The sequence below is a fragment of the Lagopus muta genome, chromosome 2 (genome assembly GCF_023343835.1).
Source record: "Lagopus muta isolate bLagMut1 chromosome 2, bLagMut1 primary, whole genome shotgun sequence".
Lineage (NCBI taxonomy): Eukaryota > Metazoa > Chordata > Aves > Galliformes > Phasianidae > Lagopus > Lagopus muta.
The window spans coordinates 90,601,161-90,617,791 of NC_064434.1; the positions used below are offsets into that span (position 1 = coordinate 90,601,161).

A 16,631-nucleotide genomic window follows, 5' to 3' on the forward strand; every position below is an offset into this window, starting at 1 on the left:
TGCCATGGGAGAGAAAATCACAATATCAGGGGAAAGCACTTTTGCCTTTGATTTGTGTCTAAAACATGAGAAAAACATAAAAGCTGCATGTTGTGCTAAATAAAGGACATACTCTTGCATTCAAAGTACTTATATTTTACTTTTTATGATACAATTGTGAATTATGTTCATTTTGCATTTGTAATTAGAGGGCGGAACAGATGTGAAAGCTTAGTTTAAAGTGATGTATCCATTAAAATAACCTATGCTGCCAAGTGATTGCTTAGTATAATAGGGGATTCGTTCACTATGAAAGGAATTCTACTTTATTGGAAGGAAACCAGGACTTCAGGAAATGTTTTCTATATCAGGGGATTCACTGTAACATGGTATCATTGTATTTATGATTTTATGATGTTAAAATGAATATTAAATGAAACAAAATTCCCAAGGATTACTCGGGAGACAGCTAAGTACATAACATTTAGTACAGATGGTTGGAAGGTACAATTTTGCTCCATCACTGCATCCGTATCCTTGAACGATTTCGACTGAAGACAGCATTTCTTTGAATTTTTCATTAAACCAGACGTCTTGAAATATGAATTCCTTTTATGTTTCTGTGAGTTTTGGCTAAAAGAACCCCAGTGAATAAATCATACAATACTATGTGTCACCAGCACTTGTGAATATTTCTGCTTTGTTATTCTACTCTCAGTAGAGCACCATTGATTATCAAACTCAGCGGAGAGCATTTTATGATCATATATCTCCATTAGCTCCTAGTTTGACTACCATAGATTTTTCTGGTTAAGCCTGCATTATGTATTAGGAAGCCTATCTCTTCAATACAAAGTTTGATTTTATTCTCTCTAAGCCTGGGACTCTTATTATGTATTATGTATAAAGATTCTTATCTTTTATATGTAAAAATAGGAGCACTGTCTTTGTGTTAACTGAAATATATGCCATCTTTTTTTTCCTTGATTCACAGACAGCATATTTTATTATGAAGATGAATTTCTACAATGAAATGGCTGTCAGGGTAAATATTTCTTCACTTGTTAAACAAATGAAAAGTCAATTGTGCTCCGAATTTGCTTTTAATAAAATGAGCAAACCAGAATAATATACACTTGATTGATATGCTGATGGCAACAGTGGGAAATAGTACGTAGTTAAAAATTAAAGTTACTCTCAGTAGCCTGAGTTATATTTGAAAACTGTAGCTGAATTGAAGATATTTGTGTGTGCCTTGCCCCATTAAATGTTCATTGTACCTTACCATATATGATGATAAAACAAACACTTTGTTTGGGAGTATTCTTACAAATGTAGACATTTACTTAAAATTCTGACAAACAATAGAAGTTTAATGTTCATTAAAGTAGCTGTGCTTCTTTCATTACTATTCTACAAATGATGCATTAAATGTCAGAAGAGTTACTTTGTACTGGATGAGTTCACTGCCAGGCATAGGTTAGAGCTGCTCTGATCTCATTGATGATATTTTGAGTGATTTGTGATTGATGAAGAAGTGAGTAAACAGTCCTTGAAGTTTAATAAATATACAGTTGTCATGGGAAAGCTGCAAAATATATTAAACTAAAATTAGCATTTTTTTTTCCTGGACTCTGGAACTGTATTTGAACAAATAAAGCAAACAAGGTAAGGAGTAAGGACATGAGATAATCCTTGAGATGAAATCTTTTTGCCTCCTTTACTTCTTTCATACTGGGGGAAAAAACAACAAAATGTGCTTTACTTTAAAGGCCTAGGCAAGACCAGGCAAGGCATATTACATTTTGGATTCTACCAAACGAAGGGATATGATGGGTTTGGAGAGTAAGCCAGGGAGATTCTTATGAAGTAGAAAGACTCCCAGATAAGTCAGAATCAAAAGCTGAGTCATTAGATTCCCATTAGGTTTTTGAGTTGGTGGTGTTTCTCCCAAAAGCACAAGAATCTTTCATTTAGTGTATTTTAGAAAGCTAAAGATGTTTTACAGCAATCTAATTGTTCAAAAATGCACTAATTTGCTTTAGTTTATTCTTTAGTTAGCTGGCTTGCAATTATTCTATAGAGGGTAAATGCTATGTATTCATGCAGTTAAAATCAGTGGGAAAAAATATGGTGTAAGTCCTCTCTCAAAAGTTAGCTGTGTACTTTTGGAAGGCACTTGAAGACCAAATTTCAAAGGTAATTACATATTCTAGTCAACTAGTGTTTTGCATTTGGTCTTTCATTTTTGAAATTGAATGTGTTCTCATTCATTTGTAATGGAAATATAATGTTGAATCATTAGGTGATATAAATCTTCAAAGTAGCATTTTTTCAGTCGTCCTTTTCTTTAATGGAAATTTAAATCAGTAGAAAACAAGAGAACAGACCATTATTTCACTGCAAATATCAGAATCCAGTTCTCACCTCTCTTTATCTTTTGCAGCCATATCTACAGAGCAGATTTAAAATACTACAATTCTGAAACACTGAATGTGTTTTTTTGCCATTATCTGGTTATTGAAAAGCTAACAGAAATACAGAACAACAGCAACTAAGGCCTGTTGAGTTTGATCAAGGAAATTGTATGGCCAGAATTCAAATTTCCTAAGCCAACAGTGCCTTGCGTTCACACATAATGGACTGGATTCACAATTAAAATGCCTCAGTGTTTTGAAAATATAGCATTAACTGTGTATATTTTTTGTATTAGATGGTTAACTTTTGCTTTGTAATATTATTAAATGATTTATTTTGGTTTCCATTCACTGGTCGAAAAGACATTTTTGATTTTGATATTAGAATTATTACACATGCTCACAGTTTTGAAGTCAGTTACATCTCTGTCTCCCTGTATTGCATTTACTTGTAACCAGAACTGTCAGTTTCATCCTTGTGAGTTAAAAGAAAGAACTTGTTTTAATTAATTTTACTTTTGAGCACTACTTTGCAACATGATTCTCCCTCCTAAAAGATTTAAGATGCTATAAATTTTCAGCTGCAAAAATAATCCCTGGGAAAAAAAAATATTTCCATGAGCAGATGGCTTTTGATATATCAAGGTTTTGCCATTTGTTTTAGTGCTTAAAATAAACGTTATTTATAAGACCACTTACATTTTGATGTTACTTAATGAGGAATATGCATCATTGATTTGACTAGCTTAAGAGGTCATTTAGAACTTGCCCGTTAACAAGCTGTAATCTGCTGAGCACACAATGACTTTGTTTAAAATTATCTGTTCAGTGCTGATCAATGACAATAATTGTTTTGTACCAATCACTGTTGAAACTTGCTAATTACTTTGAAGGGCATACACACTTGCCTCTTTTTTTCCAAGAAATTTTCAAACATTCACCTTGGAATTATAAAGAAATATAGTTGTAATACATTATAAGTCACTCCGAAAATAATGCCTCTTGTTTATTTCCCTGGAAATGACAACAGGTACAAATAGCACAGTAACACAGTTTGATAGCACAAATTCTTGGCTACAAAATTATTTTTCAACAGTTACCACCATTAGGTTTGTATATTTGCTAGTGATGAACAAGAGCCTGCACCCCATGCTCATAAAAATCTGCACTGGATGAGGTGAGCCACTGTTTCAAAGCTGCTATGATGGCGTCATTGTTTGGAACATGTTGCCCACACTGCCTGTGTTTCATCAGACCAAAAAGGTGCAAGACAAAGGCACCAAATTATGATGTCACATTACTACCAAAATAACACTTGCCCATTATTTAGCATTTATTAAGCATACATTTAGAATGTTCACGTTACAAGAGCCTCATTAACATAGCTGTGTAAAGTGCTCTTTTCCAAAGAGATTAGGCTTCAGTCTTCTGATTTCTGACACATATAATTAGTGAAGTAGAAATCAACAAGTGCTACTCCTAAAGTAATTTTATTATGTTAGCCCACGACAGCAGAGGTGGATGTTGGTGGTATGGCAGTAGCAGTTGAGCCTTCCTACCAGTATTTCATTACGTTTTGTTGCCGCAAGATGGCAGCCAAGGGGCAGCCTGACAAAATGGCGTCTGACATGGAAGTGCATATGAAGCCAAATAAGTGGAATTGAATTACTCCATGTGGAAAAAATGGCATCCATTGACATTCATCAATGCTTGCCAAACATTTATGGAGACCAAACAGCAGTGGCTGTGAGCACAATGAATTGGTGGATACTGAGTCTCAGCAGTGGTGATAGTGATGTGACACAAAAGCTGCTTACCAAATGGCCAAGCAAATATTAACAAGCACAGCACGCAGGCTCTTGTTCATTACACGCAGGCTCTTGTTCATTGCTGGTGAAAACACTTAGTTAATGATAGTGATTATGTTGAAAAAATGTGTTTTGTAGCTGTGAATTTGCTCTATCAAATAGTTTTATTGTGCTTTTTGTAACTGTTGTAGTTTCCATGGCAATAGGTAGGAGGCATAATTTTCGGAGCAATTTGTGCAGCATAAAATAATCTGTGATATAATGCAGTGTTTGTTTCCTATGATTCATTCAGTGAGGCCATTCTAGACAGGAAGTGGTGTAAATAAAGTCAGAATGTGATGTTTAATTGGTACACTGAGCCTATTGGAGTTAATTATAGGTTTATGCAATTTTACTCTTTTTGGGTTTTGATCCTTTAACCAACAAATATCTAGTTCTGCATTTATAGCTGGAAGGTGAAGACTGTCAGAAATAGTTTCAGAGGGACCATAATCCTGCATTAATGAGCACACAGCTATATGGGAGCCAAGTTACTCTTGTTGAGAAATATTGAAGCCAAACAGAGAAATAAAGCTAAGATCCTTATTCACATGCAAAGGATTTTGCTTAATCCCACATCTCTGAAGGCATGCTCATGCTTTCCTCTTCCTATATCCCTTTTTAACCTGATGCACTTGTGTATGAGAAAGGGAGTTGTAAAGACTATGAAATTTACTACAATTTTGTGCAAAGAAAGCATGTTTCGGGTGAACCTTTCTTGCTCCTGTGTTCAGCTGATTACATGACATTTATTTCTATCAATGTCTAGAGATTGAACTCTTATTATTTATTTATTAAAAACAAAGAAACAACACATAGGTAAAAGAAAACACCAACTTCTTATATTAGTTTTGAGTCTCATTTAAGAAGAGAGGAAAAGCATGGTGGTGCACACAGGGAATGCTAACTCTAAAAGTAAATATTATTCCTCATACCTTTAGTGAATCATTTTACTTTTTTGTGACATATCACTCACAGACTTACTGCAAGCTTTCTTATCATACTTACTATATCTTACACAAAGAGATAATAATAACTGTACCACTAGGTGTTATCAGGTTAGATTAAATGCCTGTTTTTACCTTAAACAGTAGTTTTGTGCTTGAAGAATGATACCAGAGGCAATGTTTAAAATTATGCAGTTGTTAATTAATCTTCATATAGATGGTTCCAGTACATTATTGTTTTCACACAGAAAGTGGTGGCAGTTGCAAAATTACAGTAACTTTTGTTACCACAGTTAGAGATACACAGTTCGACTGCAAAGGAGCTGGAAGGAGTAGAGACAGTTCTGCCTATTTCCTAAGAGCTCTGCCCAAACTTGAAGTCACTCTGAGCAGAGTCTGATTTGTGATTTGAGCAAGTGGCAGCCTTTTCCCCCCTTGCTTTCTTTCCCAAATCAAGCACAGTTTGTGATTCTCTTTCTGCCTCTTCTGAGTTATGCAACTTTGGAATAAAAGTTAAGGAAAGAAAACAGTCAACAGCAGCAATAACAAAGTAGCAAAAAAAGGATTCACTCCACTTAAAAAGTTGTAGCTTGCTTGTGAGGTTCTGGAAGGAGAAGAGTTGATGCAGAAGGAAAACAAGAAAAACGTTCTTTGTAGACACAGTGAAGAGTTACATTTCTTATAACGTTTAGAGGCCAGAGGCCTACAGGAAAAGGAGAGCTCCTGGCAAATCTGAATCTTCTTTTTTTCAATACATCTCGTTGAGATGGATAGCTTCTAACCATGAAGTTGCTCCTCGATAGCAAGACCTCAGACTTTTTTTTTTTAATTATTATTTATTTAGTAGATTTTGTTGTTCTGCTCTTATGTCTCATAAGATTTCAAAGCTGCAAAGATCATGAGGTGTGAACTGGAGCAGAAATAAAGTAAGGCAGAACTAAAGATGGAAATTGAGAAATTAATTTTGAAATACGTTTGGAAGCAAGAGAAACAATACAAAGAAGAAACTAAATAATAATTTAGGTGGATAAATTCAAGGGTGGAAGAATGTAAATAAAGAGAAATTCAGACAATGAGGACAAGAAGTTTGTGAATCTGTTTTTGAGATTTACTGATACAAAGTACACTGATCTGTTACAATGTAGATAACGAAGTCTGAAAACAGCCCTCAACATGACTGAAAAGAAGTTGTGTTTTCCAGCAGCATCAGTATATGTGATGCAGTACAGAGGGGTAGATATGACTAGCAAATGGTGGTTGTGATAATTAATGCTTCCCTTCCCTTTCCACAAAATATATAGCCAGTAAACTTGTAATTGTTTCAGAAACATCATAACTAGTATTTTCACATGTTGAGGGAATGTTTAAACTGTTTTGTTAGACTAAATACTTAGAGAGAGCCAATACTTGGGGAGAGACTGAACTGTCTTTTTTTGAAACTGATGCATTTTAAAATGCATTAAGCTGAATCCTTTCCCATGAAGGACACTACATAATTTCTGTTCTTACCACAATGTCAGAATTAACTACAGATAAAGAGGTTTCCTTTTCTGGTATAAGCTTCATCTGTTAGGCAGAAGGAATAGTGTTTTGTTAAAGATTGTAACTAATGTGTAACAAACAGACATGCATCATCTTATATGGGAAAGACTAACAGTTTGTAAATGATATTTTCAGAAATCCTCATTCACTGAGTTACTGGAAGTCTTTCTTTCAGTTTATAACATATCCAGAGCACAAAAGAGTGTAAAGATCCTGTAATTTCAAAAAAAGGCACCTCTTCTTTTAACCATTCTGACATGAAGCAATGCCACTAGCAGCATTGTTAATAATAGCAGGTGTTTCTTAACAACATAAACAGATGCAACATAAATAGTTACTTAAAATTTGATATTAGTTGATAATGTTGGAATTTAATAGTAAATTCATATCACCATTTAACTACAATATGTTACATCTTACCTGCATTTTCTTCACTTAAAGGTAGTGGTGCCTCTTCTTGATATTGCTTTTAAGGACATCCTATTCTTTGGGAAATATAAGAGTTATTTCATACACATAAAAACTTTCAATTTAAAATGTACTAAACAAGTCTTTATTTCTTGTAGATTCAGAAGAGATGGAGAGGGTATTACGTCCGAAAATATACCCATAATTACTATGCACTGAAGAAGTACCTGGGAGCCATTTCTCTGAATAATGAGATTGTCAGGTAAAGATAAAAACTTCATGTGATAGAACCTTAATTTCCTTTTCTTTTACTTGGAAAAAATGATGTTGCTAATTAAACTATTTGTTTAAGTGTAGGATCCCTTCCATTATCAAATATATGTGTATGTTTCAGTCATTGTTCTCTTTAATTCTAGTCCTATGCATGTTGTGCTACGTTCTCTTCTCATTTTGACCGTTATGAATTCTCATTTCTTTGAATTAACTGGAAATTCCTGCTTGTACCAGGTTAATAATAGAGGATTTGCCTCTTCACCTATATTCAAAAACTAATAGATAATTATGCTATAAATGTGATCTGTTGAACTGGATTTTTTTGTTGTTATTTTGTTTTGAAAATTGATTATTGACAAAGTATGAAAGTTGTGTGTTTGAGTCTAAGTTACGTTCATGAGCCATTGTGTGAATATTAATTGACTTTAATTGTTATTTACCTATACTCAAGTTCTTATAATCATTTGGGAAAAAAGTTAAAGCCCTGGTGTACTGGTAACCCAGCTTCTCATTCTGGTTCATTGGTGACTGTACACTATAGAAGGAAGATCAATGTCTATTTAAGAAAACAAAGAAACTTGTGTTGAGAAGAGCAGGCCTGTAAAACAAAGGCTCACATGGATTCTGTACACGTTGGTTTAAGTACCAGAACATTCACAGTACATCAGAACTTCATTAGGCCTAAGGACTCTCAACTGTGGATGTGTGGGCAGACCTCAGGCCTTAAGAAAGACACTAGGTCTTTAGAATTCATATTCTGGAAGTCTCATGTAGGACACATGACAGAGACAATTCAATCAGAATTCTGTTACAGAAAACAGCATATGCAATTTCTGTATGTAAAACACAAATTATCCAACTTTCTTAAATGCTACATATTAATTTGTATTATTTTTCCCCAATTATTGTTGGTATTGTTGGTGTCCTCTTTGTCATAGCACTGAACTAACTCTTGCATTACATTGTTAGATGTAGTGAAATGTACTGATAACTGCCTATCCATGGTGTATTTAAATGTATTTTTGCACAGAATGTTAGATTACAACTCTGCAAAACTAAATTTAAAAAATCTTTTCAAGTGTATCTTCAAAACATCTGTCGTATCTTCTTGTTCAGAATTCCCTAATATTTCTTTCAGTTCATTAAAAAAAAAAAAACAAACCACACAACAGTGCCTATAATTGTATAGATATTTTAATCAATATGTTTCTTGTCTTTAACAGGTAAGATGAATGGTGCAATTTTAGGTACTTGAAACTGTGTCAAAGTTGGCGTGTATGAGCTCTTGCTTGGCTATTGGTATATTGATATTCTGCTAATTCGAATTCTGCCTTCTGAAATTCAGAGAATAATTTCTAACTATCAGATTAAAAAATAAAATCAAATCTGTCTTTCAGATAAAAAAAAAAAACAAAAAAAACAAAAAAACAAGAAGATAAAAATGAATTTTCTGGAAAATTTGGTCAAATAGACCATATCCTCTCAGTTTTAAAAATTCTTCACTTCTCAAGTCCAACCAAGAATTGCTGCAGTAATCTTTTGCTCAGGTATATTTGAAACTAATATGTATATTATCTTCAACATTATTTTGATTAAATCTAACAGATGCTTAGTGAAGATCAGGTGTAGGCCCTCAGCCAAACAGATTATTCCTGTCATTGGGCTAAGTTGCTGCCAACTGCTTTGGCCCCAAGGTGGCATGGTGTGTTTCCTACTAGGAATACTGAACAAGGTGGAGGAGGGATTCTCTGCATATTTCCATCCCCTAGTACATCAAAAGGGAGAGAACAACTTCATTGCTAATAGGTATCTCTGTATATATCAAATACAGCAATTTACATTGTTTGAAAGGAGCGCATTTATGAACTGGCTGAGTATTATTTCAGCTTCAGCATTATAGAAATGTATGTGTTTATGGACAGAGCCCCTTGTTATACTTGTGCATTCAGATTAAACTGCCTTTGAGTGTTTCACACCTCAAGAACACCAAGAAACAACAGAACCATGGTAATTGAGGCAATGCAATTATTTTATCATTTCTTACAGCCACATTCATCAGACTATATGCATTAGTGCTGTGACCGTGAAAGTAAAGAACTGAGTTTCTCCACAAATAGTACTGCAACCACAGTAAAAAAAATAAACTGATTTTTAGAACTTTCATAGTATAAAAAAACGATCAACTAACCAAAAAACACAAACTCTAAGTTTGTCATTTCAAAAATTTGTTTAAGCTCAAGGTATGCTGTAGTCCTAAACTGTACTGCAATATGTTTCTTAGTCTTCTATAAAAATGCTAATAGATTTTTTATTTATCAACAACTACCTGGAATTAGATTGCAGGTTCTTTCAAGGTACCTCGTGGTCACCGGAACCAGAGGTTGTGCTTTGTTTTCTCTCCTTTCATTAGGGAGGAGCCTGTACCCACTTCACAGGAGGTTACTATAGAATTTTGGACATTCTGTTAGATTGCAGCCTGGTATCTTAAAGGAATTGCTGACCGAAGTTTGTTGCCTTCTCTCTCATCTTTCCCCAGTTGTTTTTGTTTTTTTTTCCCATAGAAGGCATTTCTTTTACCAGGGGGTAATCTCATCTGGTATCTACATCTTTACCTTCCAGCTTTAATACAAGCCGGCCTTATTTAATAGCTGCCCTCATTTAGTAACTGGACCTTTATCATTTGTCTTTACTGTGAAAGTCCCAGGAGAAAGTAAACTTAATAGAAGCTGCCCCAGTTTAAAGCCATAGAGGGATGTAATTAAGTTTAACAGAAATTGATTTAACAGAAATTGACCTAAAATATAATTAAATAATAATAGTCATATTATATGTGAGTTTGCGCACCTTAACAGACTGCTTATCCTAACCTAAGATGCTGTTTTTGTAAGAACTGGAGATAGCTGTCTGTTTTAGCTCCCAGACTGGCTGAAGAATAAAGGGCAGAACCAATAAGTTTAATGGCTGTAAAGTCTTCATACAGTCCTTAGTTGAGGAGTGATTCAAAGAATCCCTTGAGAGACGGCAAAAGAATGAATTTGTACACTGAGTTCTATCTTCATAAGGGCGTTCTCAAATTTTTTCTTTGAATTTGTATTGTTTAGCTTCAGCATAACTTTGTAATGAGTTTCTTAGTCCTAAATTCTGAAATTTGTGCAATTTGTGCTAGATTTTTGTAATAATTCTTCATATGTTGCAACCATTTGTATTTGAATAAGTGCCGATGCAGACTGTATTGTGCCTGAATATAGACTAATTGGATGGTTGCATACATAAATGTATTAAAATTAATTTGATTATTTCTCATTAAAATTACTATATTTCATGTTGAGGAAAAATACTTTGTTTTAAAACATTCTCAAAGCTACATTTAGCATCTCTGAGACTTGGCAAAATTGTTACAAAGGGAAATACGCCAAAAGCAATTAGCATAGACTATATGCTACGTCCGTATGATATGTTAGAATTTTGTTTTATGTGAAGCTGTTTCCAATCCATGATAAGAAAATGGACATCACATAAATTAGCATGCTAGTGCCATTGTATCAAAATAACTTATGGATAACGTCAGTTGTCCAACTGTGTGATTAACTTAGACTTCTCTGTCTAAGGTTATCTGCACACTGGCCTTTAAACTACCGTAAAGCAACATTGCTGTATGTCAGGTGTGCAACTGGAGATAAGATTTTGGGATGTAGTGCTCCTTTTGCTGATGAATGGCACCATTTAGTTTTTCCTAGGTATACAACTCAATAAGATAGCACTATCAGAAAACTAGCAAAGCGTTGGCCGAGTGCTGGTGTAGGGGGTTCCTTTATAATCAAGGCAGGTAGTTTAGTCTTTGCTTTTGAATAAACACTGACTTACATATAGCAGACTAAGACCAAGTCTAGTTTTAGCACGTATTATAGTGTATGTAAACACTGTTAACTCATGAATTTCACACACTGAGAAGATTCACACCAATTTTTTTCTCTTTTCTTGTTGGCTCTTGTAATGAAAGGGTCTTGAGTGTGGCCCTTGTGTTTGACTTTCATCGAAGTTAGACTAGATGTTCTATCAGCAGATTTATAATCACAGTCATCATTAAATCTTCTTCAGATAATGCCAAGGAAACAGATAATGCTAAATGATAAAAATCACTTACTTGGTAATACATATATTTACAAATCCTTTATGTAGTCTAATTATTTTATAATCTTATTGAACAGTGAAATATGGTACTGTTGTATGTTGCTGGTTATCTAATCCAGTGTTTGGCTTTTCTGCAAATATGCTTGATCTTGTAGCATGGAGAAAAAGTAAGAGTATTGGGTTTATTCTTCATTGCTTCTTGGAGCATTTCTGAGTTTTATTTACTTTTAACATAAGCACTTTGCTTCTTAAAACTTTTGAGGTATTGCTGTTTTCTACAAGAGGGTTTGAAATAAATCATCTGTTGTCATACTAATATGAGGAGAACTTGTTCAGCGTCCATCTGTCTGATTCTTTCTGATAAAGATAAGTCCAGGTGCTGGCTATTTTCTCAAGTGTCAAAGTATTTTGAAGAATGCATATATTTTCTTATAATTCAATTAAAACGTTCCTCCTCATTGACTGCAGAAGCAATTGATTCTATAGTCTATTTTCAATTAGTGCCAAAGCCTTTCAGACAGCTCCTTGGAGTTCTTAAAACAATAAAAAGCTCATTTTTGTAATGTTGTCTTTCACTTTATGCTTAATTATCTAATTTATCTTTAACCCATCTTCCTTTTCTTGTCTTCAAAGATGTCTAAAGGAAACAGATTAGAGTTTTTAAGTTATTTGCCTGTAATTAGAATTTTCTGAATGTAAACATATCCTGTCAGCTTTCTCTGGGAGCCACAGAAACAGAGATAAGTGCCAAATATGCTTTCTTTCATTTGAATATTAATCTTGAGTGATAGTTTCTGTAACTTGAGCTATCTATGCCTTTTCAAGAGAATTTTAGCTGTAACTGCTAGATGTGGTAAGAAACACGGAACTAGAATCATTGAAGTTGTTCTTTGCGATTTGATCTAGTTTACTGTGAACGATATCAAATGTGTGCACTAACTTAAGTGGGAATTAGATCAAAGAAAAGCTTTAAGAGAATCATTTTAAAGTTTTAAATCTAGTTAGATTATCTAGAGTCATGTATATTGTTATTGCTGTTCCTTCTTAAATGTGTTGTCCGTAAGTCTATCTTTCAGCATGGTTTCAGAGCATTAAAAAAATCCATGAGAAGTTACCCCATTTTCAGGTCTTCCCTTTACCTACCTTTATAGATATTAACACAGTTGCACATACACATATGATTTTATACAGCATATGTGCTTGTATTCCTATAGGCTTTCAATAGTACATTTTGCAAACCAAGACTTTTTAGATGAAGTTTTTTCTTTTTAGTTTGGTCATGAAATTGAAATGAACTGGCTAAAGGTATAAAACAATCAATATCTTGTTTTATCTGCATAGGAAAATAATTTCTGATTGCACTGAGAATAAGATAGGAACCAATATGATTACACAGAAAGCTAAATAGCTAAATTTCCAGTGCGGATTCAGCTACGTACACCTCAGGCGTGTCTTATTCTATATAAGTCTCTCTTGAGCAAGTGATGTGTTAGCCAGTTCTGTGTAATATAGAACAACGTCTTCAGATAAACCTGAATAACCTAGGTAATGTAAGTAATTGGTTTGACTGTACTCTTTAAAAATATGAAGGCTGTTCTTTCATATGTATTTTTGTATAGCAGTAAGCTCACCATTTGGATTAAGAGGTTAAATATTAAGCTTTATTTCACCTATATCCAAAGCAAAGTTTTTAATTAGAGTTTGTAGAAGGAAATTTTAGGTCCTGACATTCAGTCATTGAACTGCATTTATTTTGAACTAAGTGTCTTAAAATTACTGAGATTTTATAAAACATTTTCTATGTAGGCTGACTAATCCTAGAATTTCATATTGTCCTACAAAGAGAGGCTTCATGGTTTTATGTTTTGGCTGAAGCAGTATCTTTGCTGTAAAATAAGTAGAAAAGGAGAAGAGGCACAGTTTCATTAAGCTCTAACATATCATTGACTGTCAGGTAGGTCTTGTTATGCTGTCCATCCTCATTTAACTATCCCACAAGATCTCTTAATGAAGTTAAGCCCCAAGTTCACTCCAGTAATTCTGTGGCAAGAGTTTGTGCAATGTAACAATTCATCACTTGTCAGGAAGGCACTTTTAGTTTATACATTTAATAAGGGCATCCTCTAGCTTGGTTAATTAGAAGTGAACAGTTTGCATATTTACTAAATGCGGAGTGTCATTGCCACCACGGCCTATTGCCTACATGAATTATTTCTCTATCTGCAATAAACAGCTGGGTAATTATTACTGCCATAATCAGATAAATTCCCTCTGTAAGGCTTTTCTTACATGGCAATTCTTTGAACTCATCCAAAGCTGAACAAAATTTATGAACTCCAGCAGCTAGGCCACTTTTTCATAGTCTAGTGTCCCTGTTCCCTATTTCAAGGACATGTAGAATACTATAAATATTGTGTAAATTAGGAGCATAAATATGATTACCTAAAGATTACATATTAATAAACTTGATTTTCAAAATACAATTTTCAGTTTGTAACTGATTAAATTATAGCAGTTCTGGTTTTATCTAATTGTAGAGACATGACAGGCCATCTATATACAGGCTATACTCAGTTATCAGGGAAGAGCTCTACCACTTGAAGACTAAGGACTGTTGAGAAAGTGTATCAACATTTTTTCATGCACATTTTGGAGAACTAGAAATGTCATACATTTATGAAACTAGAAAAATGATATTTTATATGCCATTTACTGAACTTATTTAAGGCAGTACATTTGTCAGTAAAAAAAAGGTGGTTCTTTTGGTTTGCAACTTTCAGCTTAATAATGAAGCATAAAATTTAAATGTGTGAATTTGTTACCTTAGAAAATCACATATTTTGTTTACTAAAGCAATCTGCGTGCAAATGGCTAAGTAACTAATCTTGTTCTACATTGTCCAAATAGTCCATCTTGTTCTTCCGAAGGTCAAGTTTGATTTTTTTTCTTCTAATGATGCTCAGAACACTCTTCTACTCTGAATCACATGGTCTAGTCTAAATTCAGATCCATCAACTTCATATCCATCAACAACACTTTTATAACAATACTTATTTTAGTTCAGTAACCTTTGGTTAAGACACCAACAGTTAAAAAACCAACAGTTTGATTTGATATCTCCAAAAGATGGAAAATACCATTTTTATTCTACTGCAGAAGTTAATTTTCTTATGTCCCATATTTCTCTGCTGAAATGCTTTAATTTCTTCTTCAAACCATTGCTTCTTTTTATATCCTCCTTTGATAGACTGAAAACTCGTTTAATATCCAAAATTCATACATTAATATAGCCACTTTTTTGTTTTCTGTTTGATAAAGAAATAAAAATATCCAACATTTTTATTCTGATGGATTGTCAGTTTGTATATTAATTTATATACCTTTTCATCACAGGATCATAGAAAAGCTTCAGTTCTGTGAGTCCTATTCGTACTACCCCTGTACAAGACATAGTATACTTCGTCTTACTGTGAGCATGATTTTTTTTAAGCTGTGTAAACCATTTCCCTATTGTTATCCTCCTTTCAAATTCTTCATACTCTTCACCTTGTAGGGATAATTACATGAATCCATTAAGCTGTTTATCCTTGACAGTGAAGCTAAATCCCAGTTCTTTTACCTTGAACTTCACGGTTCCTGCTGTCTTCAAAACAAAGCAGCAAAAGAGAGTTTAAGAAAAGCAAGATTTTCAACCTTTATTTCTCCAATTAGGCTTTTCTTTTATTGTCCAATTTACTGGCTTATTGAAAACATTCACAGCTTCTTCTATCAGACTAATCTGATCTTCCAGGTGCATGACGCCCAAAGTGATCCAGTACTCATTAGCCTGCTTGTACTTAGTGGTTGGAGGCCTCACCACCATTCTGCACCTTTGGACTTATTTACTCAAGGAAGGATGTAGTACTCCAAGTAACAAATTATATGCTTAAGTATAGACAATAAAATCTAAACATCAGCTGTACTACTTAGGCATGAATAATTAGATGCCCAAATCTCTAATGGACTATACTGTTTTATATAGAAGAAACAAAATTTCATATAATAGACTTTAATTTTGAGTGTCTCATAACCTAAAAAATGTCTGATTTTTGAGATCTTGATTACATAACATTTTCAATATATTCTAGCATTTCTGAATAATTGAGATCTAGCTGATAATTTCATATTGCCAATTAGCCACTGCCTTGAATTGTACTGCATATGAGTAGTACTGCAGTACTCCAAAATATTAGATCTCTCCTAAAATGACTGCATTTTTTATTTAAAAGATATAGTTCTCTGTGTTATTTTTCATAGTGTTTGTGACATCACAGATGCTCAGGTGGCCACACAAACTCTATACACAAATTTATTTGGGAATTTGAGAAAGCCATCAGGTACAGTGAAAATCATTAGAGTGTTGTGAGATTTGGCATTACTGCTGTGCTCTACATAATGGGTTAGTATATAAAAGCTCTGTCTGCCTTGCCATTGTAAGACCTATTTAATGTGAAAAATGTATACCAAACATATGCAGACTTTAAATATCAAAGTAAGTAAAAAATGTGAGTCAGTCAGTAAGCTTTTAAGTCTAATTGTTGCTTGAAACTTTGAGAAGGAAAATCAACTTAGCTGATGACTTTTAGTCATCACCTAGTGATTTAAAATCAACCTATATGTTGCCAAGTATCATATATTTAGGTAAAAGAAATATATACCTGTATATATTGTCCTGCACTGCAGCAGAAAGGTAACAGCTTAAAAGGGTGTATTCTTGTATCAGGAACAACTCACTACAACTGCATAGAATAGCAGCGTGCTTTCCTGTTGCTATTACTGTGCAGATGGTAGCGTGCACAGTCTGCTGGAAATTGCAGTGCCAAAAAATAACAGATACTTTCACATTATATTCACTGAGAACTGTCATTGGTAGCTGGCTATCTTTAGACATCTTCATTCATCTGTTGCAGGAAAAATTAAGAACTTGACAGCTCTCTTAGCAGCTTAGCCCTGACACTGTGCTAGAAATGACCACTTCTGCTGCACTGCCATTAGAATAATTTGTGTGTCAGGGCTGTGTAATCCATTCAGGACCAAATCAGCTTTGT

General features: G+C 33.9%; 1 protein-coding gene across 4 annotated transcripts in view; it reads left to right on the forward strand.

Moving 5' to 3' along the window:
- Nucleotides 1–16,631, forward strand: part of SPATA17 (spermatogenesis associated 17) — a 97,545-nt gene that overhangs the window by 11,905 nt on the left and 69,009 nt on the right. For 3 of the 4 annotated variants that reach the window (XR_007375038.1, XM_048935914.1, XM_048935915.1), the window contains exons 4-5: nucleotides 974–1,024; nucleotides 7,299–7,402. Coding sequence is in view for 3 of the 4 variants with exons in the window: in XM_048935914.1 (XP_048791871.1) it covers nucleotides 974–1,024; nucleotides 7,299–7,402 (155 nt within the window). In the remaining variant the exon portion in view is untranslated. The remainder of the gene's footprint in view (nucleotides 1–973; nucleotides 1,025–7,298; nucleotides 7,403–16,631) is intronic. The other variant, XM_048935917.1, reaches the window with a different exon arrangement.